Source organism: Lampetra planeri, chromosome 12 (assembly GCF_965212315.1).
Source record: "Lampetra planeri chromosome 12, kcLamPlan1.2.h2, whole genome shotgun sequence".
NCBI lineage: Eukaryota > Metazoa > Chordata > Hyperoartia > Petromyzontiformes > Petromyzontidae > Lampetra > Lampetra planeri.
In genome coordinates, this window is record NC_136118.1 from 11,572,936 (window position 1) to 11,600,878 (window position 27,943).

The window sequence follows — 27,943 nt, forward strand, 5'->3', positions numbered from 1 at the left end:
CACCACATGCACTTCCCGCAAGATATGGCAATGCCAACACCAGAAGCGATGGTCCTGTGCAGAATATTGGGAAGAGGCTGTATAGGTTGGACAGGAGACGAGAAGAAGAATCCCTACTTTGACAAGAGGACCACCACACTGATCCCTCTGCCGAAGCACCACGGGAGTTGTCTCACCTCGTGTTGTTGTTTACCTAAGCCGCTCACACACACACACGCAGCCATGCAACATGCCCTGCTGCGTCTGACGAGCGTTGACATTTTACTGGCGCCACCGCTGAGTGAATGTTGAGGTTGTGTGTAAACGTGTGAGCAGTTACTCCACGTGGGTTTGTTTTAATGTGTCCAGTATATGCACGTTAAATACTTCAGTGCAAATGCGTGTGATTTTGTAATTGTGTACACTGCGTACAGTACAGGTGTATGACATTATTGGTTCTTTCGGTAAAGTCACGCAGATAGAAAAGAAAATTTAAAAATAATAAATGTAAAATAATAAAAGCAAAAAAACCCACGACGTTTCGATCGCAACACAAGCAGTCTTCATCAGGCGAAAAAGTTACATGACGTGCATTTGTGGACATGTTAATTTGTGTGTATAATGTTTGTGACACTATCCCAATGTTGTATGTGCTGTAATGCACTCGAGCGAAGCGGTAACTCTTGAGAGATGGCGAGGACCTTCATCCAGCAGTGGATGGGTCATGGCTCGTGGTGATTATGATTATACAGTATTGTGGTGTAAATAACAACTGCGATGCAAACGCAGGTTCACCAGTGTTGCATTTTACATACACTACAATATACTTTGACAGTACCAACGACTGCAATACATACATTGCGACCACTTAATGTACACGACATCACTGCAAATGATGCAGTAGTCTACATATTATATGTATGCACAAATAATCTCCACGACCTGGGGAGGCCCTCATCCAGCAGTGGATTGACAAACGTCCTGTGCTGTACATATAAATAACACCAAAACGCAACACATTCGTCAATAACACTGTGGCCTTGAACGAAAAAAAGTATATCACTGGCGACGTTTCGGCCAATGGCCCTTCCCGATAGCATCTTGATCCATGCAGTAATCACGTTCCATTTAAATTTCAATGACGCGGTGCCACTTGGAAGTGTTTTTTGCCCGATGTTATCAGCCACGCAGGCTTCGTAGCACCGTAGAGGTCATGAGAATCCGTAATTAGCTCTATTGAGTCCCGTTGTTGCTGTGCCGCGTGAATGAGTCACCTCCGCTGGTCGAAGATTCATTCACAAAGCCACCGCTGAATTTTTGTTTTTAATCTCCACGCCTGATTTCATTTTTTTCTCCGTTTTCTCCGAAGGGATATTGGTCACAATTCGTTGAGACGGTCTTTCCTTTTTGTTCTCTGCCCCCCCCCGGCCAGAAACTATAACAATAAAAGGAAATTACATTATTTAAAAAATGCAGAAACTGTTATCAGGTCGCAAGTTCGTTGGTCGTTAATAATGTACCTTAACGGTTCATTTTTTAGGGATATTTAATCACATGAATAAGCATAATCCAAGCATGGTTTATTATTAGTGAACTGGCCAATTACTCTAATTACAAGTGCTGCACAGGATGTATCTCATTCCTGTATTGTCGAAGCAGTGTAGTATATTTAAAATCTGTGTTTTTAATGGTGCCATGCAGTAAACTGATTACACCATTACTATGTTACACCATTGCTGTAAATGGTCTTACTCCAACAGTCTTGTAGTGTTTTGCATATTTATTTGTGATTCAATAGTGGATTACCAGGATATCCGCTACAGAATAATGCTTTGCTAGTTTTGCAGAGGCCATCACTTTATATCTGATACAAAGCGCATCTAATGTAAAAAAAGGGTCCATTATATGTATCTGTCTAATACAGTAATGAATGCAATCAAAAGGGCTGAGATTAATGTATTCATGGGTGCTTTCACACTCTGTCTCCCCAGAAGAATTACTGTTAATCGCTCACTGCGGTGGCTTACATTCGACTTTTTTGTTTAATGATTAAGGGGCCCAGATTGCCATGTGGGCTTGCCTGATTTTCTGATGGTCTTTGTCTCGTCACAATAATTCAAGTCATTAATCTGTTAGTTGGCCTTGGGAAGGAAATGCAGGTCTGTACGTATACGTACACACTCCTGATGTCGAGGGGAAATGGGCGAGGTTTAGGACTGTAGCTCATGCAGCTGCAATGGCTGCTTTGGGTACACGGTCCAGACCTCCCCAGAGACCCTGGCTGACAGAGGAGGTGTTCATGCTGGCTGAGAAAAAGCGACAGGCCCACTCTCATGGCTACAGCATCCCACGTCGGAGAATGAGGAGGCTTACCGCAGCCTTCGCTCGGAGGTTCATAGAGCCGTGAGGTGCTGCAAGGATGGGTGGTGGTCGCGGGTTGCTGAGGAGATGGAGTCTGCCTCAATGGCCCGCTATCACAAATCGCTCTTTAATTCCATCAAAAAAGTAACCTGTAGCGCCACACCTATTACCATCATTAGGGGAAAGAACGGTGATCCAATCTCCGACCCCCAGAAACAGGTTTGCAGATTTGCTGAGCATTTCTGTGAGGTCCTGGTGGAGGGGAAATCCCTCAGCCTGGAAAACAATGTGGGACAAAGTGGGGATGACCCTGCCGAGGCTGCGGTGCCTCAAATATTGGAAGAAGAAGTCACCCCCTGTGAGTGGCTGGCTGAGATGCCATCTGTTGAAGTACTGAAGGCGATCCAGAGTCTGAGACCAGAAAAGCACTGGACAGCAGAGATGATCTCCCAAGCGAAATTCTGAGAGAGGGTGGCAGTTGTGCACAGACTGCCCTATATGACATCATAACAGTCTGGATCACTGGACGGGTTCTGCAGGATTAGAAGAATGCCCTGGTGGTCCCCCTCTTTAAGAAGGGGGACCGCACAGAATGTAACAATTACAGGGGCATCTCACTCCTCAGTGTGCCGGAAAGGTCCTGGCAAGGATTCTTCAACATCGCCTTGCTAGGCACGTTGAGGAGAGTCTTGCTTTTAGAACAAAAACACATTCACTGTTTTATTGTAATACAGTCCTTTACAGTATAGTGTATCCCATACGAATGTGCAAACATTTTTTTCATTAACACAATGTTTACGGAAATGCAAGCTTGAGATTAATGGAGCTTCTTGAGAGATGGATTGTGTTGCATTTTGGAACCGCTAAGGATGATGCTGGATAATAGCGAAAGTTAACTTTTATTGCATGTAAATTTTCGCTGTTAATTGAATCGGATTTGAGTGGAGCCCATGCGGTTACATCTGTTGCAGGAATACTCACAAAACAGACCGTTGATTTAGAAAGAAACCCTTATCCTTACTACTACTTAGCAACTGTTAAAACCACAAACAGCAAGTTGCCCAGCAACCTGGTCACGCTGCATAAGATAGGCGTTGCTTGCTCGGGGCTGTCACAGTCACAGCTTTGTGGCCGTGTTCCCCCTGCGTTGGGCCACCATCTGTGTGGTCCAACATCACCACCTCGGGCCATTGAGGCAGACTCCCACTGGCTTAACCCACTTGTGTGTCCAATTTGCTGCTCAATCAGCCTTTGTGCATTTGATTCTTCCTCGTGGCATTTTACCAAAGACGAATCACTGAATTGCTTTAGCCACCGTGATGGCAATGCACTGTTGATCTAACGTTACCATATACAGTGCTGTGCTAACAATATTTTACAGCCCGTTTCTGGCCACTGCTGAATTAATGGGGCTTGTTTGACCAGCTCATTCTTCACCACGCTGTTCAGTGACAGTCGGGGAATGGCAGAGGTCGCAAAACGGGTTTTGATTCCTTACCCGTACCCGGCCGCACCAGGGTCGCAAACGGGTACCCGTACCCGGCTGGGTACGGGTAGCCGGGTATCGGGTAGGGTACGGGTATCGGGTACCCGGTTGCGACCTCTGAATGGGGAGCCCAAGACGACAGTGCCAGTCGTTTGGATATCACTCATGACTAATGTTAGCCATGGTCGGGGATCAAACTTAAGTTGCAATGCTCCACCGTGGTGCTGGATCGGGATGTTTGACCATTAATGAGTGTTTTGCGTTCAAAAGTATTGCAGATTTGACTACAGAACCAAGAGGCAGTCATGCTTAGCAGGGTTAGCAACTGTAGAATACAGGTACTGTATTGTGCATACAATAATGTACTGAGAAACCCACCTGCCCCATTCACTATTTATACAAAGTGCCCTTGGCTATTCAAGCTGCATGTTTGTAGGGCACAAGTTACATTTCTGCAGGCATTTTTCCATACATCATGATTGTGGTCATTCGAATTAAAGTACAATACAGTCGTGTAAGATCTCTATAGCATGTACATAAGTAACATTTCTAAACAAATAACAAAATAAGGAAAATATGCACCACCCTAGCATGTTGCAGTATTTCTGCTCATTAATTTTGAGTGTCTTGCAGTAAAACATATATATGCTTAATACAACATTTAAGACAGTATTTTGTATAAGAACAAATAGAATTCAGTCATCACTGTTAGTAATTAGTTACTTAAGCAATGTATCAGTCAGGGTAGTATCCTGGATGTTCATCATGAAAGTTGTACGGTACTTATATGCTCGAACAGCATTAATCTAATGCTGACTTCTCTGGGCTAGATCCAATAATAGTTTATTGAGATGCACTCGCACAACAGGATGTGTATCAGTGTGCCTTGCTCGAATGTAACAGATCATGTGGTGCTATAAAAAAGGGCCATAACGTCACCTGTTACATATATAATGATGTATTTTATTTTAAGGTAGTGTTATTAAAGAAAGTGTTTAGGTTTTTTTTGCTTAAATCGAGCTCTGTAACAGTGAGGCACGCACAGAGCAATGTGCTCTCTAACTTTCGTGTTTGGTGTGACAATTGCGTCCCTGTCAACCCCTTATTAGTGCCCTTACCTGACTACACACCAATTCAGGCCGTATTGGTCACCCCGTGCCCCTTGTACATCTCAACGTTCATCCTACAAAGTCCCATCACAAAGGAGAAACACAAAAAAAAAATGTGTTGCCCGTATTGTAACGGCTGTACACCGTATGGACATGAACACTCAATTTCCCTGTAGACGAACACGGGCAAACCGTATGGGTTGACAGGTACGGCTACGATAATAAAAATGTAGTATTGAATGTTTCATGCTTGCGAACATCATCTTGTTTCAAAGACTGCAATGTGACAGTTTTGATTGTAGTGAATACTGTACCATACCTATATTTTTATTTAAAGCTTTCGTGACTGCAGGGATTCATATTCTTGGTTCTTTCGGTAAAGTCACGTGACTTTACCGAAAGAACCAAGAATATGTACCATACCTGTCAACCCAGACGGTTTACCTGTATTCTTGCACAGGGAAATTGAGTTTTCGGGTCCATACAGCGTACAGCCGTTTCAATGCGGGCAAACAAAAATGTCTATTTGTTAGTGTTTCTCCCTTGTGATGGGTCTTTGTAGGATGAACGTTGAGATGTATAAGGGACACGGGGTGACCAATAAGCTCTGAAGTGGTCTGTAGTCAGGTAGGGCACTGATAGGGGGTTGACAGGTATGCTGTACAGTACAAATAAATACAATACAGTACATACAATGCATACTCTCAGAAAGTTATTCGATATTCATTGTAGTGTATGTGAACATCAAGCATAACAAATCAACTACAGCGTTCAATTTTCCATGATCAATCTCGAACATGGTTTTCTAATGGAATTAACATGAGCGTGTGCTGCAAATGCTATACGCGACGGTAATCTACTGGAAATAACTGAAAGCGCCAAACACCCGTTTCGATCGCAGTACTGTAATTGATTGGTCAGTAGTTGAGATGAACAGCTGTTTTGACTTCTGTATTTTATTGAACAGCATCGTGAAACGTGTCTTTTGCAGGTGCAGCAGGCTTCGCCGAGTGCAGCAAATATTTCAGGGAGACTCGGACTCTAAACCGGACGCTTTGCTGTGCATATTGGGTGAGCATTTCTCTTCCCTGAACGGCTATTCCACGTAAATTTGAGCCAGAGTGTTATTTGTATAAAGCGTTTAACCATTTCCCAGTTTTTCTTCCGATAAACGAAGTACCTGCTGCTTTCCAGTCTCGCAGCCCAACGGGGCCTGTTTAGGAGCAGTCGGGCGGCTGTTATTGCCGACCTGTTCTGATGAGGCTGCAGCAACGTACTGTGATGCACATTGGTGCCATGGGGAGGGGGGGATGACGAGCCCTTTCTCAATCCACTAATGGATGAAGATCTTTTTATTCCATACAGGTCATGGAGGGGGGCGGGGGGGGGGGTGGTTAGTTGACCATACTTCACCATGTTAGTGTGTGTTGGAGAAAGGCGATGGAGAGGCAGGACAGGTTCACCACGTATCACTGGCCACTGATGTGAGTCGTGGATGAAGATCTTTTTATTCCATATAGGTCAGGGAGGGGGGGGGGTTAGTTGACCATACTTCACCATGTTAGTGTGTGTTGGTGAAAGGCGATGGGGAGGCAGGACAGGTTCAGGTATCGCTGGCCACTGATGTGTGCCGTGGCTGGGAATCAAACGCAGCTCACCGGGATCGGAGTGCCGTGTGCTGACCACCTGTGCCGCCACTCAACCATTTAAGGATTTTCGAGGGGGAAAAAACTATGCACGTAGAGAATCATTGATTTGTCCATTAAAATCGATTCTTGCAATACGCGCTTTAAATTGTTGACTTGTGAAACAATTACAATAAAACACTTCATGTCCACTCCTCTTAGTAATCGCCCTTCCTATTATTAGCAACTCCTAATCGGTCAGCGAACCTCCCTGTTATCCACTCGTCCATTCTTCCTGTTGTTACACGTCATGTTTTACCCCCCAAGATAACGGACATCTTGGAACGTTCTCTTCACTGCACTTGTACGTGGGTTTCTCCTGATCAAATTTCACCTGGAATTGGTCGACTGGAAGTCCGTCATTGATGCTATTATCCACACTCGGTTAGGATAACAGAAGTAACTGGGATACGGTGGGAAATGAATCCTCTTTTCACTGGTTATCTGTGCTCCTTCACACAGATGAGAGGAGTCAAATGTGTGGATGCATGTGGATAGCACCCCTCCCCCATAGTATGGACTGGAGGCGTTTCACCACGTTTATAATTAATGCAAATCGCATGCAAATTATATGCCAATGTTAAAATAAAGTCAATGGAGCAAACAGCCGTACAAACAAGACATAATGGACAACGATGCAAACGAGATGTAAAAAATCTGCGTAAGCTTATTCTTAAAAGTTGAATTACAGCCCTAAATTGTGATGTTGTTTATGGAATCATTGGGATGTGCATCGTTGCATGCCTTGAAAAGGCCTTGTGCTAACATGCTGTGGCGTCTTAGTCGCTGAAAATCCAGTGATCGTGTTTGTAGTCCTCCCAGTGAGATGGAGCTCTATCAGATCTAGATGGTTTGGACAACACTGTACCGTACGACAAAAACAAGCACAGAATATAAACACAACTCCGTCCGGCTGTAATTACGTTCAAAGGGAATGATCGTTGAACTACGCCCCACATTAATCTGATGAAGAGCAAGTGAATACGCTAGAGGACGGTGGCACTTCCTCAGTGGTGCAACTGTCGAGAGTGTAGGCGGTAGAGGTCGCAAACGGGTTTTGATTCCTTACCCGTACCCGGCCGCACCAGGGTCGCAAACGGGTACCCGTACCCGTACCCGGCCGTACCTGTACCCTACCCGTACCCGGCCGGGTACGGGTAGGGTACGGGTATCGGGTACCTGATTGCGACCTCTGGGATGAAGCCATGTTGCAGGCGCGGGTGGGTTGATTCTAGGAACTTGAATTGTGAGAAGAGACAAGACGTTGGGAAATGAGTGACAAATAGTTACTCGCCAGTGACTCACGGCCTACCCGTACCCGTGCCCGGCCGCACCAGGGTCGCAAACGGGTACCCGTACCCGGCCGGGTACGGATAGCCGGGTATCGGGTAGGGTACGGGTATCGGGTACCCGGTTGCGACCTCTGGTAGGCTGTGCAGCTGCACCAGGTCCCACAGGAGACCCCCTCCGGCCGGGCTACGAAGAGGGAGGGCGGCGGTGGGCAGTGAAGCCCCATTTAATTCCTTGCACCAGGGCCCATGCCAAGCACATTATTCAAACTGCTTTTGTCAGTTTCAACGTCCCCTCATTGTAACGTTTTGAATGCAACAATTGAAACTAAACTTGAGGGAACATCTTCTTGGTTCTTTCGGTAAAGTCACGTAGAAGGGAAATAATAAAATAAAATAAAAAATTTTTTTTAATTATATTATACTATTTTATTATAGTATTTTATTATATCATATTATGATAAAACTTTATTATTTTATTATTTTATAGCATTATTTTATTATTATTTTATTATATTATTTTATTATACTACAGTATATAAATTTATTATGTTTTATTTTTATTATTTTATTATTTCCCTTCTACGTGACTTTATCGAAAGAACCAAGAAGATTTTTCCCTGCAGTCATGAAAGCTTTAAATCGAAATTGAGGGAACATTTTGTCGATTGCTGCATAGTCACTCGTGGAACTATGCAACCATGAACGGCTTTTTAAAACTCTGGAAGTTTCACGTTGTTGACCTGCAGTAGTTTGACTTGATGTTGTATTATTTAAAAAAAATATTCCAAGGTTGATAAGCACAGCAGTGTCCCTTTTTTAGTCCGCGATTTTAGGACTGCCGATCAAAACATACCACGTGTCATTTCATGGCACCTCCCTTGCCCATACCACGTGTAAATTATGGCAAAGTGGCTTTCACATTTAATTAAGTCCCACTGTGATGTGGACATGAACTCACATTATGTTTCAATAAAACTTGTCTTACATGAACCAATTTTTTACACTTGCTCTTCTTTTAAGCTGCAATATAACCGTTAACCTGAAACATGTTTAAGGGTGTGCACCATTGTCATCGAGTGAGCATGAAAAATAACTGGGGAATAGTCTCTTTTATTATTAATTTAGTTCCAAAATAGTTGGACAACGATCAATTTCCCATGATGGTAATTTCCCATATTTCATATGTGGGTGAATTGGTGGTATGATGGTGAGCGCACAGTGCTATAAAACCAGTTGCCTAAGTTACATTCCTCGTCATGGCTTACATCAATGCCCAGTGATATCTGTAGAGGTCCTCTGCTTTTTGTTCCCCAACCCTCGATAACCAGTATGGTGAAATATGGTTGAACAACCCCCCATGACCAACATGGCATGTGTCGTCCATCATCCAGTAGTGAATTGACTCGAGGATGTACATTGTTATATATATTGACTTAAAGCTTTCGTGACTGCAGGAATTCATATTCTTTTGGTCTTCCGGTAAAGCCACGTTGATAGAAAAAATTATCAAAATAATAATGAAAATAATATCTACGTGGCTTTACCGAAAGACCCAAAGAATAGTGTTATTTATATATTAAATAATACATTTGCTAAGTACAACAATTACTGGGTTGCTCATTTGTGCCATACTCCATCTCTGTAAATTGCATCCAAGAGTTTACTGCATTGTGGCTACAGACAGATGAGTAGAGGCCATGGTAGCCCAGCCACACACGGCTAGGTTACAATACAGCACAGTACCATAGAATACTCCTGTGTGACAATTAAGGCTATTCACAGTATGTGGTGTTGTTGCAGTCGAGTCAGTCTGCCAGTGCAATGTTTGCTTTATTTTACCACGTAAGGCCCAACTGAGCTATATAGCTCTTTTACAGAAACGACCTGGCCACAAATGATAGCTCGACGAAGTGGCTTATCATGTGGAAATTTGTAGCAGCCAAATAAACGTACGTTTCTAAACGTGGAGGGTAAAACCGGAGGACCCGAATAAAAATCCACACTACCACGGAGAGAACATGCAAACTCGTTGGCCTGTATGTGTTTTATGTTCAAAGGCATTGACAGCAGATACAATGAAGGTTGCACCGAACTGGCCAACTACCTCTTGTTTGGCTTCTACGCTCAAGACCACTCTGAGCTGGACCGGAAGAGCTTTCCAGAGGAAGTGCTGGACGGTAAGGGCCCGGACAAAAGATCGTGCGTTTGCTTCCATTACCAATTGTGCAACGTCCGTGCGGTTATTCACCGATATCCGTGAACTTGGTGATGCACGCTGTTTTTTCCTCCACAAGAATGGGTGGACAGGGAGATGATGTAAGCCACGTTTCCTGCATGTGTGCGTATTTATAGTCTAAAGTGACTGCACGTGTTAAAGAGCTAGAAATATGCCAATTGATTGCTTACAGTTGAACACGTAGGCTTTCGCGACCAATATTCATAATATAGTTTTTTTGGGTTACATCGCGTAAATATAAATGTTTAGTTAAACCCGCCACCACCCGACAGCCAATTAGTAAGGTTTGTCACGTAAATAGAACACGCCAATTCGTTACTCGTACAGCACAGCGGTGTGTTGGAGAGAAAATCCACAACATTTACAATTAATCAGAGTAGATATTTCAACGATCTAACCCCGACAAGAAACGTATGGATGATTGTTTACTTTGTGCCTTGTTTATTTCACATTCTAACAGACAAATAATGTGACTGCTATAATGGTAGATTAATTTTAAAAAAATTGCCAACAATGCACTGTGCAGTAATTCCTTTCATTCAGGCGAGGGTTAAGATGAACAACATTATAGTTTTCATATTGATCCTGGTTTTAATCGGCGTGGGAAGCTTCTATGATGTCACCGTCAGCACACTGGACTTGCAACCCAGAGGCCGCCAGTTCAGTCTGGCACTTGACATGATGATGATGATGCAAGGGTCTTCAACGGTTTTTGGCCAGTGTGGAAGAGGAGGCCAACACACCCCCTAGAGAGGCTTTGTCGAGCTCCCTCTAATGTAGGCCGTTCTTTCAGCGGTGGCGTGAGCATGCAGTTGCTCCACCTTTACCTTTGAGCATTGTACAATCTACTCCTTATTGCTCAGAGACAATTGTTCTCTTCACGGAGCGTGTGTATTACAAAACGCGTGCCTCGTTGTGCGGCCTGTGTGTGTGTGCGACGCAGATGTGATCATCTTGGTGAAGCCAGAGAGCGTTCACCTCTACTGTAACCCCGTAAATTACCCGCACCTCATTCCGTACGTGGCTCGCTGGAGAAACCTGCAAATCCACTGCATGACTGCAATGGAGGTAGCGGAATGCCCCCCACTCATCCAATGGGGTTCCATAGTCCCGCACCTACAAAGGCAGCGGCAGTGTGCCCTCTAGTGCGGTGACATTTTGTTATCCTCTCTTGTCCAGCGTTTGTAACGTGGTGACCTTTATCCCAGCTGACTTTGCCATTACGTCGCCGTTTGTGAGTGTATATCGTGAAAGCTGCACACTCGTTATAGGCAGTAGTGACTGGATGTGTCTAATGGTATCAGTCAATAGACTGTGAAGGTCACTCTGTTAAGAATCTTGCTTTGGCATTGCACCATCTTTAAGAGCTAATGTTATTTTACACTAATAATTTCGTTATGATTAAAACAAAGTCTACATGACATGTCAGAACAAGCACCATATTTTATAGCTTTTATTGTGAATTGCAATATGTTGCGTCATTTGTGTATAAATTACAGTATGTTGCCTTAAGACAAATATATGAATGAATTCACATTTGCATTCACTGTGCACAGGGCCCAGTAGCATATATTACAAAACGGCCAGCAATAAACAGCATTTGTGATAATATAACAGATGAGAATGAGCGTGTTTATTTAATTCAGCACGGTGACGGGGACTTAGAGAAAAAGACAGCGGAAGAGATTTGCAAAGTGGAGCGTCAGGAGAAAAAAAATAGGAGGAAGAGAAATCCATACATATAAAAAAAAAGTTGTTGAAAATAGTTTGGATCAGACGACAGAGTCAATCTGGTTGAGTGAGCTCTTGACATTGACAGGAGGTATTAAGGCATGGAGTTCATGGGAAAAATAACCTAGGTAGTCGTGATAAAAAGTGACTGAATAATGCAGAATCACGCAGGAGCATCGGTCAACAGAACTGATGAACTAGGAGCTCCACCAGAAATGTGACCAAAAGTATTTCAACTTTGGCCAAATGTGTGAAATGGACCGTAGTGGTGACTTCTGATAAGAAGTGAAGAAGGCTTTAGCATCAAAAATAAAAATTCTCCCGCAGCTCATCTTTTAAAAATTCCACCGTTCCATAAGTCAGTTGAAATGGTCATGTCAAGGCGATTTATAGATGAGATCAGTCTTGTTCAATGTGATAGGAATGGTTTTTACAACTTCAGAAGATTATAAGCATCCACTGGGTGTGAGTTTTAAAGTGGCAAAGACTCTTTATCACCAGCAAAGCCTCACCAAGGCTCAAGACTTTTCTTAATGATAATTGCATTTTGGGATGTTCCACCAATCACTAAAGCCATTTCTTTGCAAGCAGCCTATTGTGAGTCACTTTATACAGACGATCAGTAAAATAACTGGAGAGCACATCTTGTTTCGGGACAGTATGAGGATGAGGAGGCTGGCGAGGAATTCAAGATCACAAGCTTCGTGAACATGGTGCAAGACTGCAAAACTGTGGGAGTCCCATACAGTGCACAAGGTTTGTGCATGAGATGGATCTTTTCACATCCGTTACATTGTTACTTTAGTCACAGACCATCTGTCATGAGCAGTCTTATAGTGGTGCTCGTTGCTGTTTGGAAGTTAGATTAAGTTCCAAATTGTTATTATATACAAATGTTAAAAAAGGATATTCGTGTGCGTTCATTATTCGTTCATTATTTTAAACATTTATTCTTGCATCTGTGAGATCCTGCCCACACATGGCGTGGAAAAGTATGTAGCGCTACCTTTAGGGCATGCTGTTTTACTTTGATGAAATTACATGTGGCATTCATACATGATGTCCCATCCATTGGATCAATACATTGAGGTGCCATTCACGAGCACTCGTTTCGTGGGCAGTTGAAAATTTTGTAAAATTCTTCCCGGAGGTTGTCATTAATCTCTGTGCATCCCTTTTGTGTGGTTCGCTTTCTCTCCATGTAGGCCACCCACAGAAATTTGATATGTTCGTGATGGAGAAATGGCCGATGATTCAGGCTTTTGCTCTGGAAGGTCTCGGTGGAGGAGGCTTCTTCACAATGAAACACGAGGTGCATGGGATTGCATTTGCTTGTTGCACAGAATGGCTGGATTTCCTTGTTTATGAATTTCAGTTTTTAATGATGATATTTTTTCTATTACAATTTTTGTTGTATAATGCGATCCAATAAAACCTTAATTATTACATTTCACTTTTTAATAGCACATATAGCTAGGTTTTCATAGAAAATTTCAGGCTAATATTGCTGGGAAAATGTTGATGCAGTCTATTTTTAGTTCCTTAAACTAACTTTTCTACCATAAATTCCCCTTGGTTTTACATCAAACCCCGCAATTACCTGGGTTTTTTACTTTATGGAAACCAACAGCAAAGAACTAAAAATAATTCATTGTCATCAACGTCATCATTCCATTTCTTGTACGTTTCTCCAGTTTAAATGGAAAGAGAGCGAGAGCAAATCTTTACTTCAGATGAAATGACCAAACATCGAATTAATTCCACCTGTGCCACATTCTATATTTTCTGACACGACAGACGGGTAAAGATTGTCATTAGGGATCGACATCAATGCAGTGAAACCTCGTTAGAGCGTTCACAATTTTTTCCTTCTCCCATTTTGTCTAATATCACATTATGAAAGTCCCCCATTGACGCACAGTCACTTGATGTATTGCTTTCTGAATCAAACAATCCGTTTTGCTCGTGTGCTGAAAAATATCGATATTTCACCGTAATCCATATATATATCACTTTCCTTTTACTCCAGTTTTTTTTTTAACGCTGTGGGTTTGGAAGGAGGGAAACGGTATATTCGTGTGGCTGAGCGTCGCTTTGGTGTGTTGCACAGCTGGTCGATTTGAGCGAAGATTTGTGGGAGGTTTACAGCCGACTGGACCCGGTCTCTCTCGAATCGCTCATCACCGAGGTACCGAGTCAATGGCTGTTTTATATACACATATATCTGCCGCTACAGCTCTTGCCAATCACATTGTTTATTTATAGCCAGTTGAGCACCCACTGAGACCCATCATCTCCTTTTCACTGGGTGACCTTGGTGTAGTATGTCATGTGGATATTTAGGATTAAACCACTTCCTCTAAAACAAGCAAAGGAGTTAAATGTGGCACTTGCAAATACTGTGTTTTTTTTTATTAGTTTACAAATAAAAGGAACAAAGAGAAAATATGCAATGTGTAATGTATGTGTGTTGAACTTCTTTCGCATCGTACGTAGCCAACTGCGCTTAAACGCAACATCTAATTGTTGGCGTGAGGATTTTACCTCATTAAAGCTGTAATAATGTTCGTTATTTACCCAGAAAGCCTGACTGAGTCTCATATCTTTTTCCGGAGGACGCTGCATGAGGATGTTTGACCAATTCCATAAACAAGCTCTTGGCATGTGAAAGGAAACTGGAGTACAGTGCTCGGAGAAAATTCACACATACTAAGGGGTATCACTCAAAGCTTTGCACAGATAGATATAATCATCTATTGGTGCACTGCAATCTCGTGGCCACCTCGCAGCCCAACCCTGCTATTCCCTGGCAGTCCAAGTACTCATCAGACTCAACCCTGCTTCCCTTGAGAATACGTTTTTCCCCTTTTATCTGACAACAAAACAGGTGTTCAGTTGTTAAACATCAAACTGAAACCTTTTACAAGGAATCATGTCTGCATTAACCACAATATGCAAACAAAAAACATACTCTGATAATATATTAACAACTTGACACCTGTTTTGTTGCCAGATGAAAGTGGAAAAACGTATTCTCATATTTTGTTACCCGCAAAGGAGGTCCCATGATGTACCTGCTTATCTTCTGACGACGTCAAGTGCATTCAGGGTGATTAGGTTGTAGGAAAACCTGAGTACTTGGTGGCTTTAGCTACCTCGCCTGGTATACAGGAGATTGTGGGTTCAATCCCGACCCTGATGCCTGTATATTTGGAGTTTGCATGTTTTCCCCGTGGTCCTGTGGATTTTCTCTGGGTTGTCCAGTTTTTCCCTCCACATTTAGGATCAACGTGCGTGCGGAGTATTTGGCTGCTATACATGAAGCCACCTTGTTGAGCTATCATTTGTGGCCAGGTCACTTCTGAAAAAGAGCTATGTAGCTCAGTGGGCCTTACCTGGTAAAGTTAAAATAGTTTTGTTTAGTACTTGTACACAAATATGAGTCATGTTTGCAACCCTGGTCGTGCTAATCATTTAAACTTGCAAAAACTAAAGTGTAAAGTTTCAGTGCACAGAGGAATAACATTGATGACTTTTTCAGGAACTCGTTCTGTTTGAGTGGCAGTGGAAAACGTTCTTTTCCAACTTTGACATCGAGAGCCCAGCTTCCATTCTCGACTTGTCCGAAGCCCAAGTCGGAGAGGTGAAGTCACTTTTTTTTTCCCTTCAATACCTACTACACAGCGTGATGTGATCTAAGCTTGCGTAGCCTTGTTTAGTTTGAAAATTGTACATACAACGTTGTGATCTTGGTCATCTTGAACACCACTCCTCGGTTATCAACGTGAAAGTAATTCAAAGTTACAGCGGAACTCGAGCAATCTGTGAATTCCTGTAATTCGCGCATTTTTGTCGAGATCGTGACTGCTCCCTTAATTCACGGCGGATTAAAAACGCTTCACAAACCATTACCAGCAATCCTTAGACGTGGGTAGGGCTGTCGTAAAGCTGCAGGAAAATGCGGAGGAATAATTTTAATATTTTGACACTTTGCAATTTTTATTCGTGCGATTTCTGAAGTATAAATTATTCCTGAATTTTTTTACAAGTCTAAGGAAAATGCAATAAATTCTGTCACAGACTCATATGGCAAATTTGCACCATTTTAGGTCTTATAAAAAAAAATCATAACATTGTAACCTCTCAATTTGTCACGGATTAACTTTTCCGCTAATCACGTGCCGCGCTTCCCCTGTAAACCGTCAGATTTTTAGTGAATGAATGGGATCGTGCAGCTCTTTCTCCCACGATGCTTCGTTTTTGCGGATTGTTTGGTCGAACCTTCGCGCTGCGCTGAAAGATATTCGATCCTCGGATAGGGTCCCCCGATATCAATGGATGTATTGCAATTCTGCTGGATGGAATCATCACTGCGCGCTGCTCAGGGTAGTCTTTCGGGGAAGCTTACAGTATTTATGTACGCACTGTCTTTGTCCACCAGCCTTTCAGAAGTTACTTCAACCATGGAATGCTCTCGAGTCACATACCCAGTAAAACGTGAGTGCGTTAACGATTGAAATATGATGTGGGCTCAGTGTTTCATGCCTAGTTGCATGACTCCGAATCTAAAAATTGCACCTCCATTGCAATCCATACCCACTTCCCCTGCTATTGAAGGAACCTTCAAGATTTAGAGTGATTTTGATTCATTTGTTTCGCTTTCACTGTCTTGTTTGTCCTGTCTCTCATCTCTTCTGTTTTGTTCCCTCAGCACATTAGCCGGAATTTTTACATTTGCAGATAAATGTTGTAAATTGTAATCAGTCAGTTTTTTTATTTTCTCAAATTATTTAATGTTTCGTTTTAATTGAATCATTACATGGTTACAAAATAAGCACTTGGTCATTCATGTGCATTCAAACTTTGAATGCACATGCTTTAGCAATCGCAGCATGTTTTCTGTAAAGTACAGAGCACAGGCCACTTTAACGCGTTCCAAACAAGCGCTACAGACGCAGTTCGGCGTTTAATTGCCGTTATTTAAATTTGCTGATTGCGCGAGCAGCAGCAGCAGCAGGAGGCAGCCGCTGGTGCTCTTCGGTAGCCGGACGGGGCGGCAGGGCATGGAGGAGGAGGACAACAACTTCAGCTTTCCGTCCGAGAGCCACCTGCTGCGCAACACGGGACCGGCGGCGTCGCACGCGCGTCACATGGTTGGTGGCTGGAGCGGCAGCGGCGCTGTAGTCCCAGCGCAGCTGTCGGGCGGCACAACGTCAACACAGGCTCAGACGGCGAACTCGTTAACATAAATCGAGCGCTGACCCAAGGGAGTGCCCGAAATTAAATTCCTGCGCCGGTTGAGTCGTTCATTATTGTAGGTTGTTGTTGTTGTTCTGCACACGAGTGGCTTAAAAGCATGATTTGTATCTCCCCATGCCCCTCTCTCTTTGAAATACTATGCACAATTTTAAGTTGAGATTGACCGGAGCCTTTGTGTGTATTATAATAAGTAATGATTTCTTCTGTATTGTACTTGTCAATGGCATAAACACTGCACAAAATGAATCACTGAATATATATGTATGCAAGCGAGGCCAAACATTTTGAGAACAGGAATATTAAAAATTCGCTCCCTCTTCGAAGCGGGCTATGCTCACGATGCAGTTTGGTGTTTGAATTTACATAAAAACTTGAAATTGTCACCCAATTTTTGAGACACCAGGCTTCGTCAACTGGGCACTCAGGGTGGAGTGGTCACTTTTGCCTGGTTGGTTTTATTCCACTTCCCTAGATCATCCAGTGTTCAAACCCAAAAGGACCGCTATCCTGCACCAGAACGTATTTCTTCGGAAGTTCTCACACACCTTACATGGGTGAGTTATTATCCTGCTGTTGAAACACCAAATAGCTGGCTATATATTTGTAAAAATTTCATTGAAAAAATTGGTGAAAAAAATTAATGCGATCTCTTGCAGATAACAACAATGAACAGCAGATGGACCCAGTGCTCAGGTTTGTTGAGCTTTTCAGAAACATCGTTTAACTTTCCAATGCACAATGCGTCAGTTGTATAGCGCTCAGACTGCCGATCTTAAAACGTATTGCCCCTTTCTGTGTATTTTATAAGCTGGGAAAAGGATTTGCCCTTAAATATAAAGATCCTAAATTACGTCTCGTCTCTTTTGTTTAACGATGCGCGTGTGCACAGGGTGCTGTCTGGAGTGTACGCCTCTGGCGTGGAAGCGGTGTTGGCCGGCATTGCGCACTACACTGAAACTGGAGACGTTTTCGCCGTAAGTCACTGAACGGCACCCGAAGCTTTTGCGTTAAGGCCGTGTTTATTACGAACGTCTCTGGCCGTGGAGGCTGTGAAGCCTGTTTCACACTTGGGCAATTTATAATGACGGTACTAAGCGATGAATTTCTTGGATCGCGCGCAGCGGGCATCGCGAGCTTCAAAGTGATCTGCGAGGGGAATGCAGCAGTGCTCAAACCATACGTGGGACGGGTGGCGATCACGAGCGGTGTGGATTAGCGACGTGAAATGTTGCACGTCGAGTCTGATCAATCGCTGTCGTAAGCATGAAGCATGGGAGCGGTCCAGGGCCTCGAACACATCGCCTGAATGTGGCGATCGGCGCTTAGCTCATTTTTGTTTGTGGTCAATGTTCATCGGATCCTACTGTGATTTTCCAAACAGAATTCTGACAGCTGATTGAATGTTCTGTATAAATGATCTTTACAGTACACTAATGTACTCTGCGATTACACGCCAACATTGTCCCATACTGTGAAATCTTGGCAGGACTCCCCTGAAAGAGTGTCTTGACACTACTCAATGTTCTTGGAATTTATGCCAGCCTCCTTGTCCAATTTTACTTCCTTATGATAAAGTTCCTACGAAGCCCATTGTAAAATAGTAGTTTTGGGTGCTAATGAGTATGGTCAAGGGTTACCCTTTGGAAAAGTTAAAACCAGTCCAGGGCTTATTTTTTTTAAGCAAATGCTTTTGGGAACATATGGTGAGATGTTAACTACCTCACCTGGTATGCAGGAGGTCGTGGGTTCAGTCCCGACCCTGATGCCTGCTGTTTATTTGGAGTTTGTCCCCGTGGTCGCATGGATTTTCCCCTCCACATTTAGAAACGCGTAATTAGAGTATTTCGCTTCTGAAAAGGGCTACATGGTTCAGTGGTAAAATACAAAAGAGTTTAAATAGTTTTATCTCATAGGCCCACTGGTTGAAGGACTGCAGTGATACTGTTTGGCGATCAACAGACAATGCTGTACCATTAAGTCAGTATTTATTTAGCTGTTATTGATTTTATTTTATTTATAATACTGCACTACACATTTTCACTATACTTCTGTGCTTTGATGTGTATGTACATATATGCATTATGTGTTTATCACTGATGTTACATGTTACGTGCGATCTACATGTCACCTGAGGTTATGTAATGTCTCCAACGTTGCCAAAACAATGTGATCATTAGACATGTTTTGACATAGACCGGTTTTAACATATATATTAGGACAGAAAGCATAATTGGTCAGACCTCTCTGGAAGAAACCACTGTTACATAACCCAGGCGTGGCAGCGATCTGAGTTTGGCCTTGAAGTGATTGCCAAAGTGGATATTTTCAACAGCTGAACAAGGCAGGTGATTGTGGAATATTAATTTTTTTAACATTGGTGTCCTTACGTAATAGTACGTTTATTTACCTGGCATCGGTTCGTTGCAACTACTGAAGTGCATTTGTTAAAAAGCATCTGAATTAAGGGCATGGTTGCTTTTAAATTGCATTATTTAGTAAGTAAACTATTGTGAAATGCTGCAAAGAAGCCTGCATGCCTGTATACTGAACAGGGATGCCTGTTTAGGTGTTTGCCCAGTATGGGGTGGGCATTATTACTAGGAGTCTTGTTTGTTTCGAGGCATTTTCCGACAGCAGTAGGCCATTGCATGTCACCTCGTGCCTGAATTCCAAGAGAATAAGTCACACTGTTACTTAAATGATATTCTCATGAACTCTTCTAAACATGTGGTGCTACCGTTTAAATGGAATGATGATTCTAGATTTGAAGCTTTCGTGATGATACTAATTTGTCTTTCTCTTCCCCATGTGCGTATTTTGCTTTTTTACGCAAGACCAAGGCAACAGTTGAGCAGCTGTTCTTCTCATGCCTCGACAAGTACGACCTTTCGAACTACAAAACCACCTTGAGGTAACTGCACATCCGCCCCCTTCACGTCAAGATGCCAGCATCATCAGATTGCATTTAAATGGTTAGACGTGCGTTGATGTTTCAACACTTGAACACATTTGCGCCTACGTGTGTGGGTTTTTGTTGTTGTTACAGATCTGTATTGTCATTCACCATTCAGCCAGTAAACCTCCAGGGGAGGTAAGACTACCCACCCTTTTAATTACTGTCGTTGCTTTTTTTTACAAGTGTAAAGTTATCCGTCAGACTCCAAAGGGGACAATATAACGAGTGCGTGATTTCATAATATGACTGCTAATGTGATGTAATACATTAGTTGGGACACAATGAGTGGCGTGACTGCCATACTTTTGTGCCTATACAACACGGTCTGAATGTTGAAATAAACTAAAAAACTGTTTTTTATTTTACCAAGTAAGGCCCACTGAGCTATAATAGCTATTTTTCAGAAACTACCTGGCTGACACCAATGATAGCCCAACGAAGTAGCTTATCATGTGAAAATTTATAGCAGCCAAATACTCTAAATACATGTTGATTCTAAATGTGGAGAGAAAAACCGGAGGACCCAGAGAAAAATCCACACGGCCACAGGGAGAACATGCAAACTCCAAATGTACAGCAGGCCTCAGGGTTGGTATTGAACCCACGACCTCCTCTATACCAGGCGAGGTAGTTAACATCTCAACACTATAGTGCCCCTATGTGACCTGCATGCTGGAGTAGCCTTTACTTACATTAGTGTGTTTCACTTTTCCCGATGTTTTTATTTCTTTAGTTTTTCACGCCTTGTCGCATGTTATGTTTGGAGTGAAGTCCATTTAAAGAAAACATGTATGACTGCCGAATAACCTTTGGGTTAATTTTGTATGTGTTTTTTAATTTTGCTTTTACATTCATGTGTACCATTTTTGCAGGGTATTTTCTATGGATGAAGATGCTTGTAGATTTCACGTGAAAACTGTAAGCATATAGGGATTGTTTTTTATTTATTCTTACGTTTATGTATACTGCACTCAAAGGTTACCGATGCCAACAGGACAAAGTCACGTGATGCTGGATTTATTTAGATTTTTTTTTACAATTATTACCATGAATTTTTATAAGAGTTCAATACACTTCTCAACAACACTGACTTAATAGGGAAAGAATCAGTGTTGTTGAGAAGTGTAAGCTTTTGTTAACTGTGCTTTGTGCACCACTGCCAACACAGCATCACCACTACCACTTCTTTGGCAGTGCATTTAGCACACTGTACTAGGAACCCAGCAACCCAAGTTCAATTCTTGACCACAGCCAACATCCGTGGTGGATGGTATCTGAACCAATGCCGCTACACCACCCCTCCTCCCTCCCCCTCTCCTTTCACCAACCCGCACTGAGCAGCGTAGTGAAGTATGACCAAACAATCCTCATCGAGCAGTGGGTTGACAGTTCTGAAAAGCGACATATTTGTGTGCTCTTAAGAAGGGCCATTGCCCGAAACAATGGCTATTATAGTTATACTGGTAGGAACCTCCTGATTACACCAGCCCACAGGGGATTATTGTGTCCGTCCGTCGTGCATCCAAAAATGGGAGGGTGGGGCTGGGTGAAGAGGGGAGGGTGGGGAGGGGCTGGGTGGTGAGGGTGGAGCTGGGTGGGAGGGTGGGGCTGGGTGGGGAGGGGCTGGTCACCCCGTGGTGCCCTTATAAAACTCAACGTTTAACCTACTCACGCCGGCTTGTGCCCGCCCTCACAGTCGGCCATATTTGCGGAATACACCACGCCGCCGTTGACCCTGGCAATTGACCGAGTAACCCAACGTTCCTACCAGCTCCCTCCGCAGGAATGTGTTTTATTTTTCCTTTTTGAAGGCAGTGTTTTTGCAGAATGTTTTTTTTGCATTTATCTACTTATGAATGTGTTTTTGTGTGTATCAAATTTAACATCTGTATATTTTTTTATGATTAAATAGATCGCCTGTGTATCTGAGTGGGATTATTTCACATCAGAACACTCATCCGGCTCCTCAGATAATAGGTTTGAGTCTCTGTGTTGATGTCACCTCCAATTATAAAGTTGGCAATTGATGAAAAAATTCCAAAGCCATCTATGATCATAAAAAAATAGCACAGAGCGAAAGAAAAGCTTTCTGTAACAAATAGCACATTCTAATGTTGAACATCTGCTTATCTTAATCGACTGGGAGTTGCCGATTAAGACTGGGAGTTGTGAAGAAGAGCTTTGATGATTTGGTCAATTAATATTTCTGACGTGAGCATGGTATTATGACATGCTGAACATTCATCTGCCACTAACACTGTGCTAGCATTACAATCTGGCTACCCGAAAAATATCACCTCTTGTTAACAGTTGCAATGAGTTGAATTAGGGAATTATCCCCATCAAATACATACGAGGTGTGTTTGTGTTCATGCAAGTGCTCGTTAAAACAGCACTTGCCCCAATTGTCTGTGAAGGCTATACGGGGTGGAGGATCTTCATTCTATGTTTTGTTCGTGCAGGCAAGCCTACTGGTGTATGACATCCCGGACCTGGAGGAGGGACGGCCCAGTATCTTAGGCTCCGTGGCTTTCTCAGAGTCCTTCCTGGACTCGCGAGTGCCAGTGCAGGCTGCAGGTGAGCAAGGGTGGAGGGGTTGGGAGATGCGATGCGCAAGCACACACACACACACGAACGCACACAAAGACAAAGATCCCCCATATAGCCTTAACAGACTGTAGGGGCAAGTGCTGTTAGCGAGCACCTATGAAGGCCGGAGCGGTATACGAGGGGGTGGATGGCCAGCACCACGCCCGACCGCCTTTGTCTACCCAGTGGCGATGTTTACACACCGCACCAGGTACTCATTTGAGGCTGAGTCGACCTAGGGGAGCCCCGGGACCGGTTCAGATAATTGTCACCGGTGTTGGCCGTGAGCAGGAATCGCACACACACACACAGACGGACGCTCAACTCCTTCCTACAATAGGGGCGTGGTGAGCAAGAGTGTCGCGGTGTCAAAGGGCTGGAGGGGGCGATGGAGAACTGAGCGAGTCGGGGGTCCGGTCCCATGCAGTGCCTCTTTGGCTGCAACCCCTTGCGAGCAGCCGTTTTTTTAACTAAAATTTTCAACACAAATTAACGTAAAGGTAATTTATTCAATATTGCAAGGAATGGATTCACTATGGAATGTCTTGGTGACAACAAAAAGTACAACAGTCAAACTGTATATTCTTTGGGTCTTTCGCTAAAGCCACGTAGATAGAAAAATAATAAAATTATCACGACGTTTCAATCGCAACACAAGCATTCGTCCTGCCTCGGCAGCTCTCCGACCTATATTTTTTGTCACCTGATGACAATTCCTTGTGTTGTGATCGAAACATCGTGATAATTTTATTATTTTTCTATCTACGTGGCTTTACCGAAAGACCCAAAGAATATGAATTCCTGCAGTCAAAGTCAAGAGTCAAACTGTATTTGTTAAAGAATAACTAAGGGGGGGGGGAAAGAAATAGGCTCAGTTTAGTCCATCACTTAGTTTGTTTATTTCAGTCAGAATGTGTTTGTCATATGCTGTGTACCGGCCATGTTTGTGCACGTGTACAAGTAGCTCAGCGTGTGATGCGGCTCTCGAACTATTTTAGTCAATGACAAAAACAAAACAATGACCCTCCTCCTTCCTTTGAAAGGTTGCCGATCCCTGGTCTCGTCGATGGCACCGTGTGGAACTGCAGTCAACTTTTAGTCTGTGGATCTTATTTCATGGCCAAAATAACAGAATACTGACGGAATTAACTCTTCATGTCCGCAGACTGAATAAAATTCTCAGACTGTAACTTGACAAAAAATCCAGAGTTTGGCTTGGACTAATTTAAAAATAGCCGCATGGAGGGTTTGTGTCAGGGGCATTAACTGCTGAAAACTCTGCTCAACGGTTGTGATATAGGGTCTCTTCTCAGGTTCTGTGGGACAAGGGGAGAAGCCCGATACAATATACTATATCTGCATGCCCTGTAAGATGATGGCTAAATCACTCTGGCAAAATGTTTGAAATGGACAAAGCTACAATGCATGCTTTTAAATGATGTTATATTTCAGGATTTTTGTTCTGCTGTTGCAATCTTACCTTAGAAGTTATACACTTTAAGTTCTTCATCCTAATTAGCATTGTGTGTTCTCTGTGCGTCCCCGCTGTGTGAGTGTATAGATGGGAGTCTGTGTGTAGATGGTAAATGCGCGATCCTCACCGCAAACATCCCCCGCTATACCTCCTGGCTCGTAAGTAGAGTCTATAATTAGACCCCCCCCCCCCCCCCACTAAGAGTCATCTGTAACGTCTGTACCCCACCAAGAGGCCACCACCTAAAGTGAACTGTTATGGAATGATATTCTTGGTTCTTTCGGTAAAGTCACATAGAAGGGAAATAATACAAATAAAACTTTTATTTCCCTTCTACGTGACTTTACCGAAAGAACCAAGAATATGAATCCCTGCAGTCACGAAAGCTTTAAATCGAAATTTGTTATGGAATGCTCAATGAAAGGATGAGACATTTGCCATCATCCGCTCAACATTAATCAGCTTTTGTAATAATATTTGCATTTGCGCGTTAATCACAGTTCACCATTCATATCTTGTTCTTGCCAAAATATTAAACTATTTTTGAGTTTCATGATGTATACTGTCGTTTAAGATTATTATACGTTTGGTTCTATGTACGTTAAACTTATTTCGCACTGTACATTGCCAACCGTGTCACATCGTGCATATTGGCTTTATAGGATGTGATATTGGCATGCGATTTCATATTGACAACTTGTGAACTTTATAATTATATATTTTTGGAGGAAATATGCATTCTAAAGAATGAACCTTTTTATTGCCAGGTTGAAGAAGCTGGAGTAATTCTGTCTGAAAAGGCACAAGAAATGATTAAAGTGAGTTGTCTTTTTGCTTTATTGTAGATTATTAAAAGGCATCTTGAAAGGCATCTTATTAAGTGGAAAGTGATGCAGTCTTGCCGCTTAATGACTTCGTTTCCATTCCATTTCTAAAACTTGCAACACGCACAAATTGAACTTGAAGAGGATATACAGAGGCGCCGCGTGCGAGTACATGAAAGAAAGATCAAAGTCTTGAGATTCTGACAAGTGTTTGACACCGAAACCGATGTGGGCAGCGATAAGAGAGTATCGTGTGAATTCCAGACGCTGGGAACTGCGATATTCGTCTTGCCGTCTGGTTCGAGGGATGGGGCTTGGTGAGCGAAGGCCCCTTGAGGCCGATCGCGGAGCTTACGAGACGGAACGGACGATGAGACGGCGGAAGCTCAACGTGCCGGTTAACTCGGCACGTGTGTGCGCTCTGTAACAGAACTAACGCAGCGGTTGGCGCGCTGTACGGCCAACCCGGCAACCCGACTTCTTCGATTCCCGCTCGCGGCCAACACCGGTGACCATTATCTGAACTAGTTCTGGGCCTCCCCTAGATCCACCCAGCCTCAAATGAGTACCTGGTGCGGTGTGTATACGTTAGCACAGGGGAGATAGAGGCGGTGTGGTGTTGGCCACCACCTCGTGTGCTGTGGTAGCCTTCATAGCTATTTGGTTCATCATCCGGGAGAATATTTCCGTACGCTTATTTCAAAAGAGAGCTGTTTGTCACAAAGTGTTTGGATTTGTGCTGCATCGTCGTTGCAATTGGTTGCATTTATATTGCTTGGCATGTGATAGTTGTTGTTTGATGAACGCCGATTGAAGGGTGACGGATGCGGGCTGCTTGGGAAGCGGATTGCTGGCCCGGATCTGGCTTACATCCATTGCAGCAGCCCTTTCAGCAGCCCCGAGGAAGGTACAAAGGAGCCACTCACTTCATTGCCGCCCAACACCAGCATTACATAACCACGTGACGTTGCTGCATTCCGTGAGGAGTCTCATAGCTTTGCTCTGTGACATTTTATTGTTTGTTTCATTCACCCATGCCACGGTAGATCTATACGTAGATATATGTCCATGTAGATCTACGCTGCTTTCTTGACTTGTTGTGTTTGGTGTATAGGCGCGGCGTGTTTTACCCTCCACTTATGCACTCAAACTCCGTTTATCTGTGCGTAATGGGGGTGGACGGGGAAGATGGGTACCTATACTCTTAGTTCTTTCGGTAAAGTCACGTAGCTAAAAAATTAAATTAAAATAAAAAAAAAATTAAATCACGACGTTTCGGAGGCAACACAAGCTTCCGTCTGTATCAATACAGATTTTTTGCTGTGACAGTTTCACCTGAAGACGGAAGCTTGTGTTGCCTCCGAAACGTCGTGATTTTATTTTTTTTATTAATTTTTATTTCATTTTTTAGCTACGTGACTTTACCGAAATAACTAAGAGTATGCATCCTTGCAGTCAAGAAAGCTTCAAATCTAAAGATGGGTACCCCAGTTCCAAATATCCGGGGGGGGGCGTGACCACGGATAATGCCGGATAAGAGCTCCGCCCACCCGTGACGTGTGGACAAAAATGTCATCGAATGGGGCGTGGCCAACAGGCAAGGGCGTGGGGACCTTCGAGGGCATTCTGTGATATCAAGTTTACGCCACAGAACGAGGTCACGGCTACCAGGCCTGCAGGACCTCTCCTGACGTGGGTATGGGATGGGAACTTGCTTGCCATCGCGTTAGAAGAGACCACCCCTAAGTGCAGAAAGCACTGCATCGTTATTTTCACCCATATTTGGAAGAATTTTCCACACAACTCAATTTATCTGTGGTCCCGACCCCGGATAATTGGAAGTATTTTCTGAATAACTCCATTCAACCGTGGTCTGGACCACGCATCTTTGAATTGCCATGCCACCCGGATAGTTTGAATAGAGAACCAGGTTTTTAGACCCTTGATTAAACAAATTCACGGATAATCGGGTCACGGATAACAAAGTCTCACTGTATATACACACTTCCAAAGGTGGAGTCATGATACCCATCGGTACTTATCGCGACAATACAAATTGCATCTTCTTGGTCGGTAAAGTCATGTAGAAGGGAAATAATAAAATAAAATAAAGCAATTAAAAAAAAATTCTCACGACGTGCAGTGAAGGGTAAAACATGTTCTTGGTCTGTTTTCGAATATAAAGTCCTATAGTGTCATTCGGTGAAAAGGATGAGATGTGTGTTGGTTGCTGTCGTTAACTGAGCATAATCCGTTTATAAATGCTGCACTTTGTTGTTGCAGGCAAACTGACCCTGCTGTCCAGTGGCATTCTGTTTGTGCACCGCAAGTATGGCAGCGTGATTCTTCCCATGAGCCACATGACGGCTATCAAGTTCTACGATGGAGTAAGTACCACATCGAATTTATCTTAAACTAACCGGTAACCTTTTTACATACTAAACGGTGCCAATGAAATATAGTTTAGTTTGCCTTCCCTTCTAAAACTCCATCTGCCCCATTCACTAACGACTGGCTCTTTTTAGCCCAAGAGTGCTTAGAAACACATTCCTGCGGAGGGAGCTGGTAGGAACGTTGGGTTGCTCGGTCAATGACCAGGGTCAACGGCGGCGTGGTGTATTCCGCAAATATGCCCAACTGTGAGGGCGGGCACAAGCCAGCGTGAGTAGGTTAAACGTTGAGTTTTATAAGGGCACCACAGGGTGACCAACATCTCCTCACCCCTACCACCCCCCACCCAGCCCCTCCCCACCCAGCCCCTCCCCACCCTCCCCACCCAGCCCCTCCCCACCCTCCCCACCCTTCCCTCCCCACCCAGCCCCTCCCCACCCTCCCCTCCCCACCCAGCCCCTCCCTCCCCACCTAGCCCCTCCCTGTACGATGGACACAATTATCCCTTGTGAGCTGGTGTAACCAGGAGGTTCCTACCAGTATAACTCTCAATCAACACATTGATCCATAA

At 43.5% G+C, this 27,943-nt stretch overlaps 1 protein-coding gene across 1 annotated transcript in view; it reads left to right on the forward strand.

Annotated features, from left to right (window-relative positions):
- The window catches only part of DNAAF9 (dynein axonemal assembly factor 9), a 60,840-nt gene that overhangs the window by 2,799 nt on the left and 30,098 nt on the right, over positions 1-27,943 (forward strand). Inside the window, exons 2-21 of the mRNA XM_078599552.1 lie at positions 5,927-6,006; positions 9,970-10,089; positions 11,092-11,216; positions 12,539-12,635; positions 13,085-13,191; positions 13,990-14,067; positions 15,421-15,522; positions 16,321-16,376; positions 16,885-17,032; positions 17,611-17,692; positions 17,795-17,831; positions 18,028-18,112; positions 19,973-20,049; positions 20,185-20,229; positions 20,967-21,012; positions 22,557-22,671; positions 24,245-24,315; positions 24,925-24,975; positions 25,798-25,888; positions 27,265-27,368. Of these exons, the coding sequence (XP_078455678.1) occupies positions 5,927-6,006; positions 9,970-10,089; positions 11,092-11,216; positions 12,539-12,635; positions 13,085-13,191; positions 13,990-14,067; positions 15,421-15,522; positions 16,321-16,376; positions 16,885-17,032; positions 17,611-17,692; positions 17,795-17,831; positions 18,028-18,112; positions 19,973-20,049; positions 20,185-20,229; positions 20,967-21,012; positions 22,557-22,671; positions 24,245-24,315; positions 24,925-24,975; positions 25,798-25,888; positions 27,265-27,368 (1,717 nt within the window). The remainder of the gene's footprint in view (positions 1-5,926; positions 6,007-9,969; positions 10,090-11,091; positions 11,217-12,538; positions 12,636-13,084; positions 13,192-13,989; positions 14,068-15,420; positions 15,523-16,320; positions 16,377-16,884; positions 17,033-17,610; positions 17,693-17,794; positions 17,832-18,027; positions 18,113-19,972; positions 20,050-20,184; positions 20,230-20,966; positions 21,013-22,556; positions 22,672-24,244; positions 24,316-24,924; positions 24,976-25,797; positions 25,889-27,264; positions 27,369-27,943) is intronic.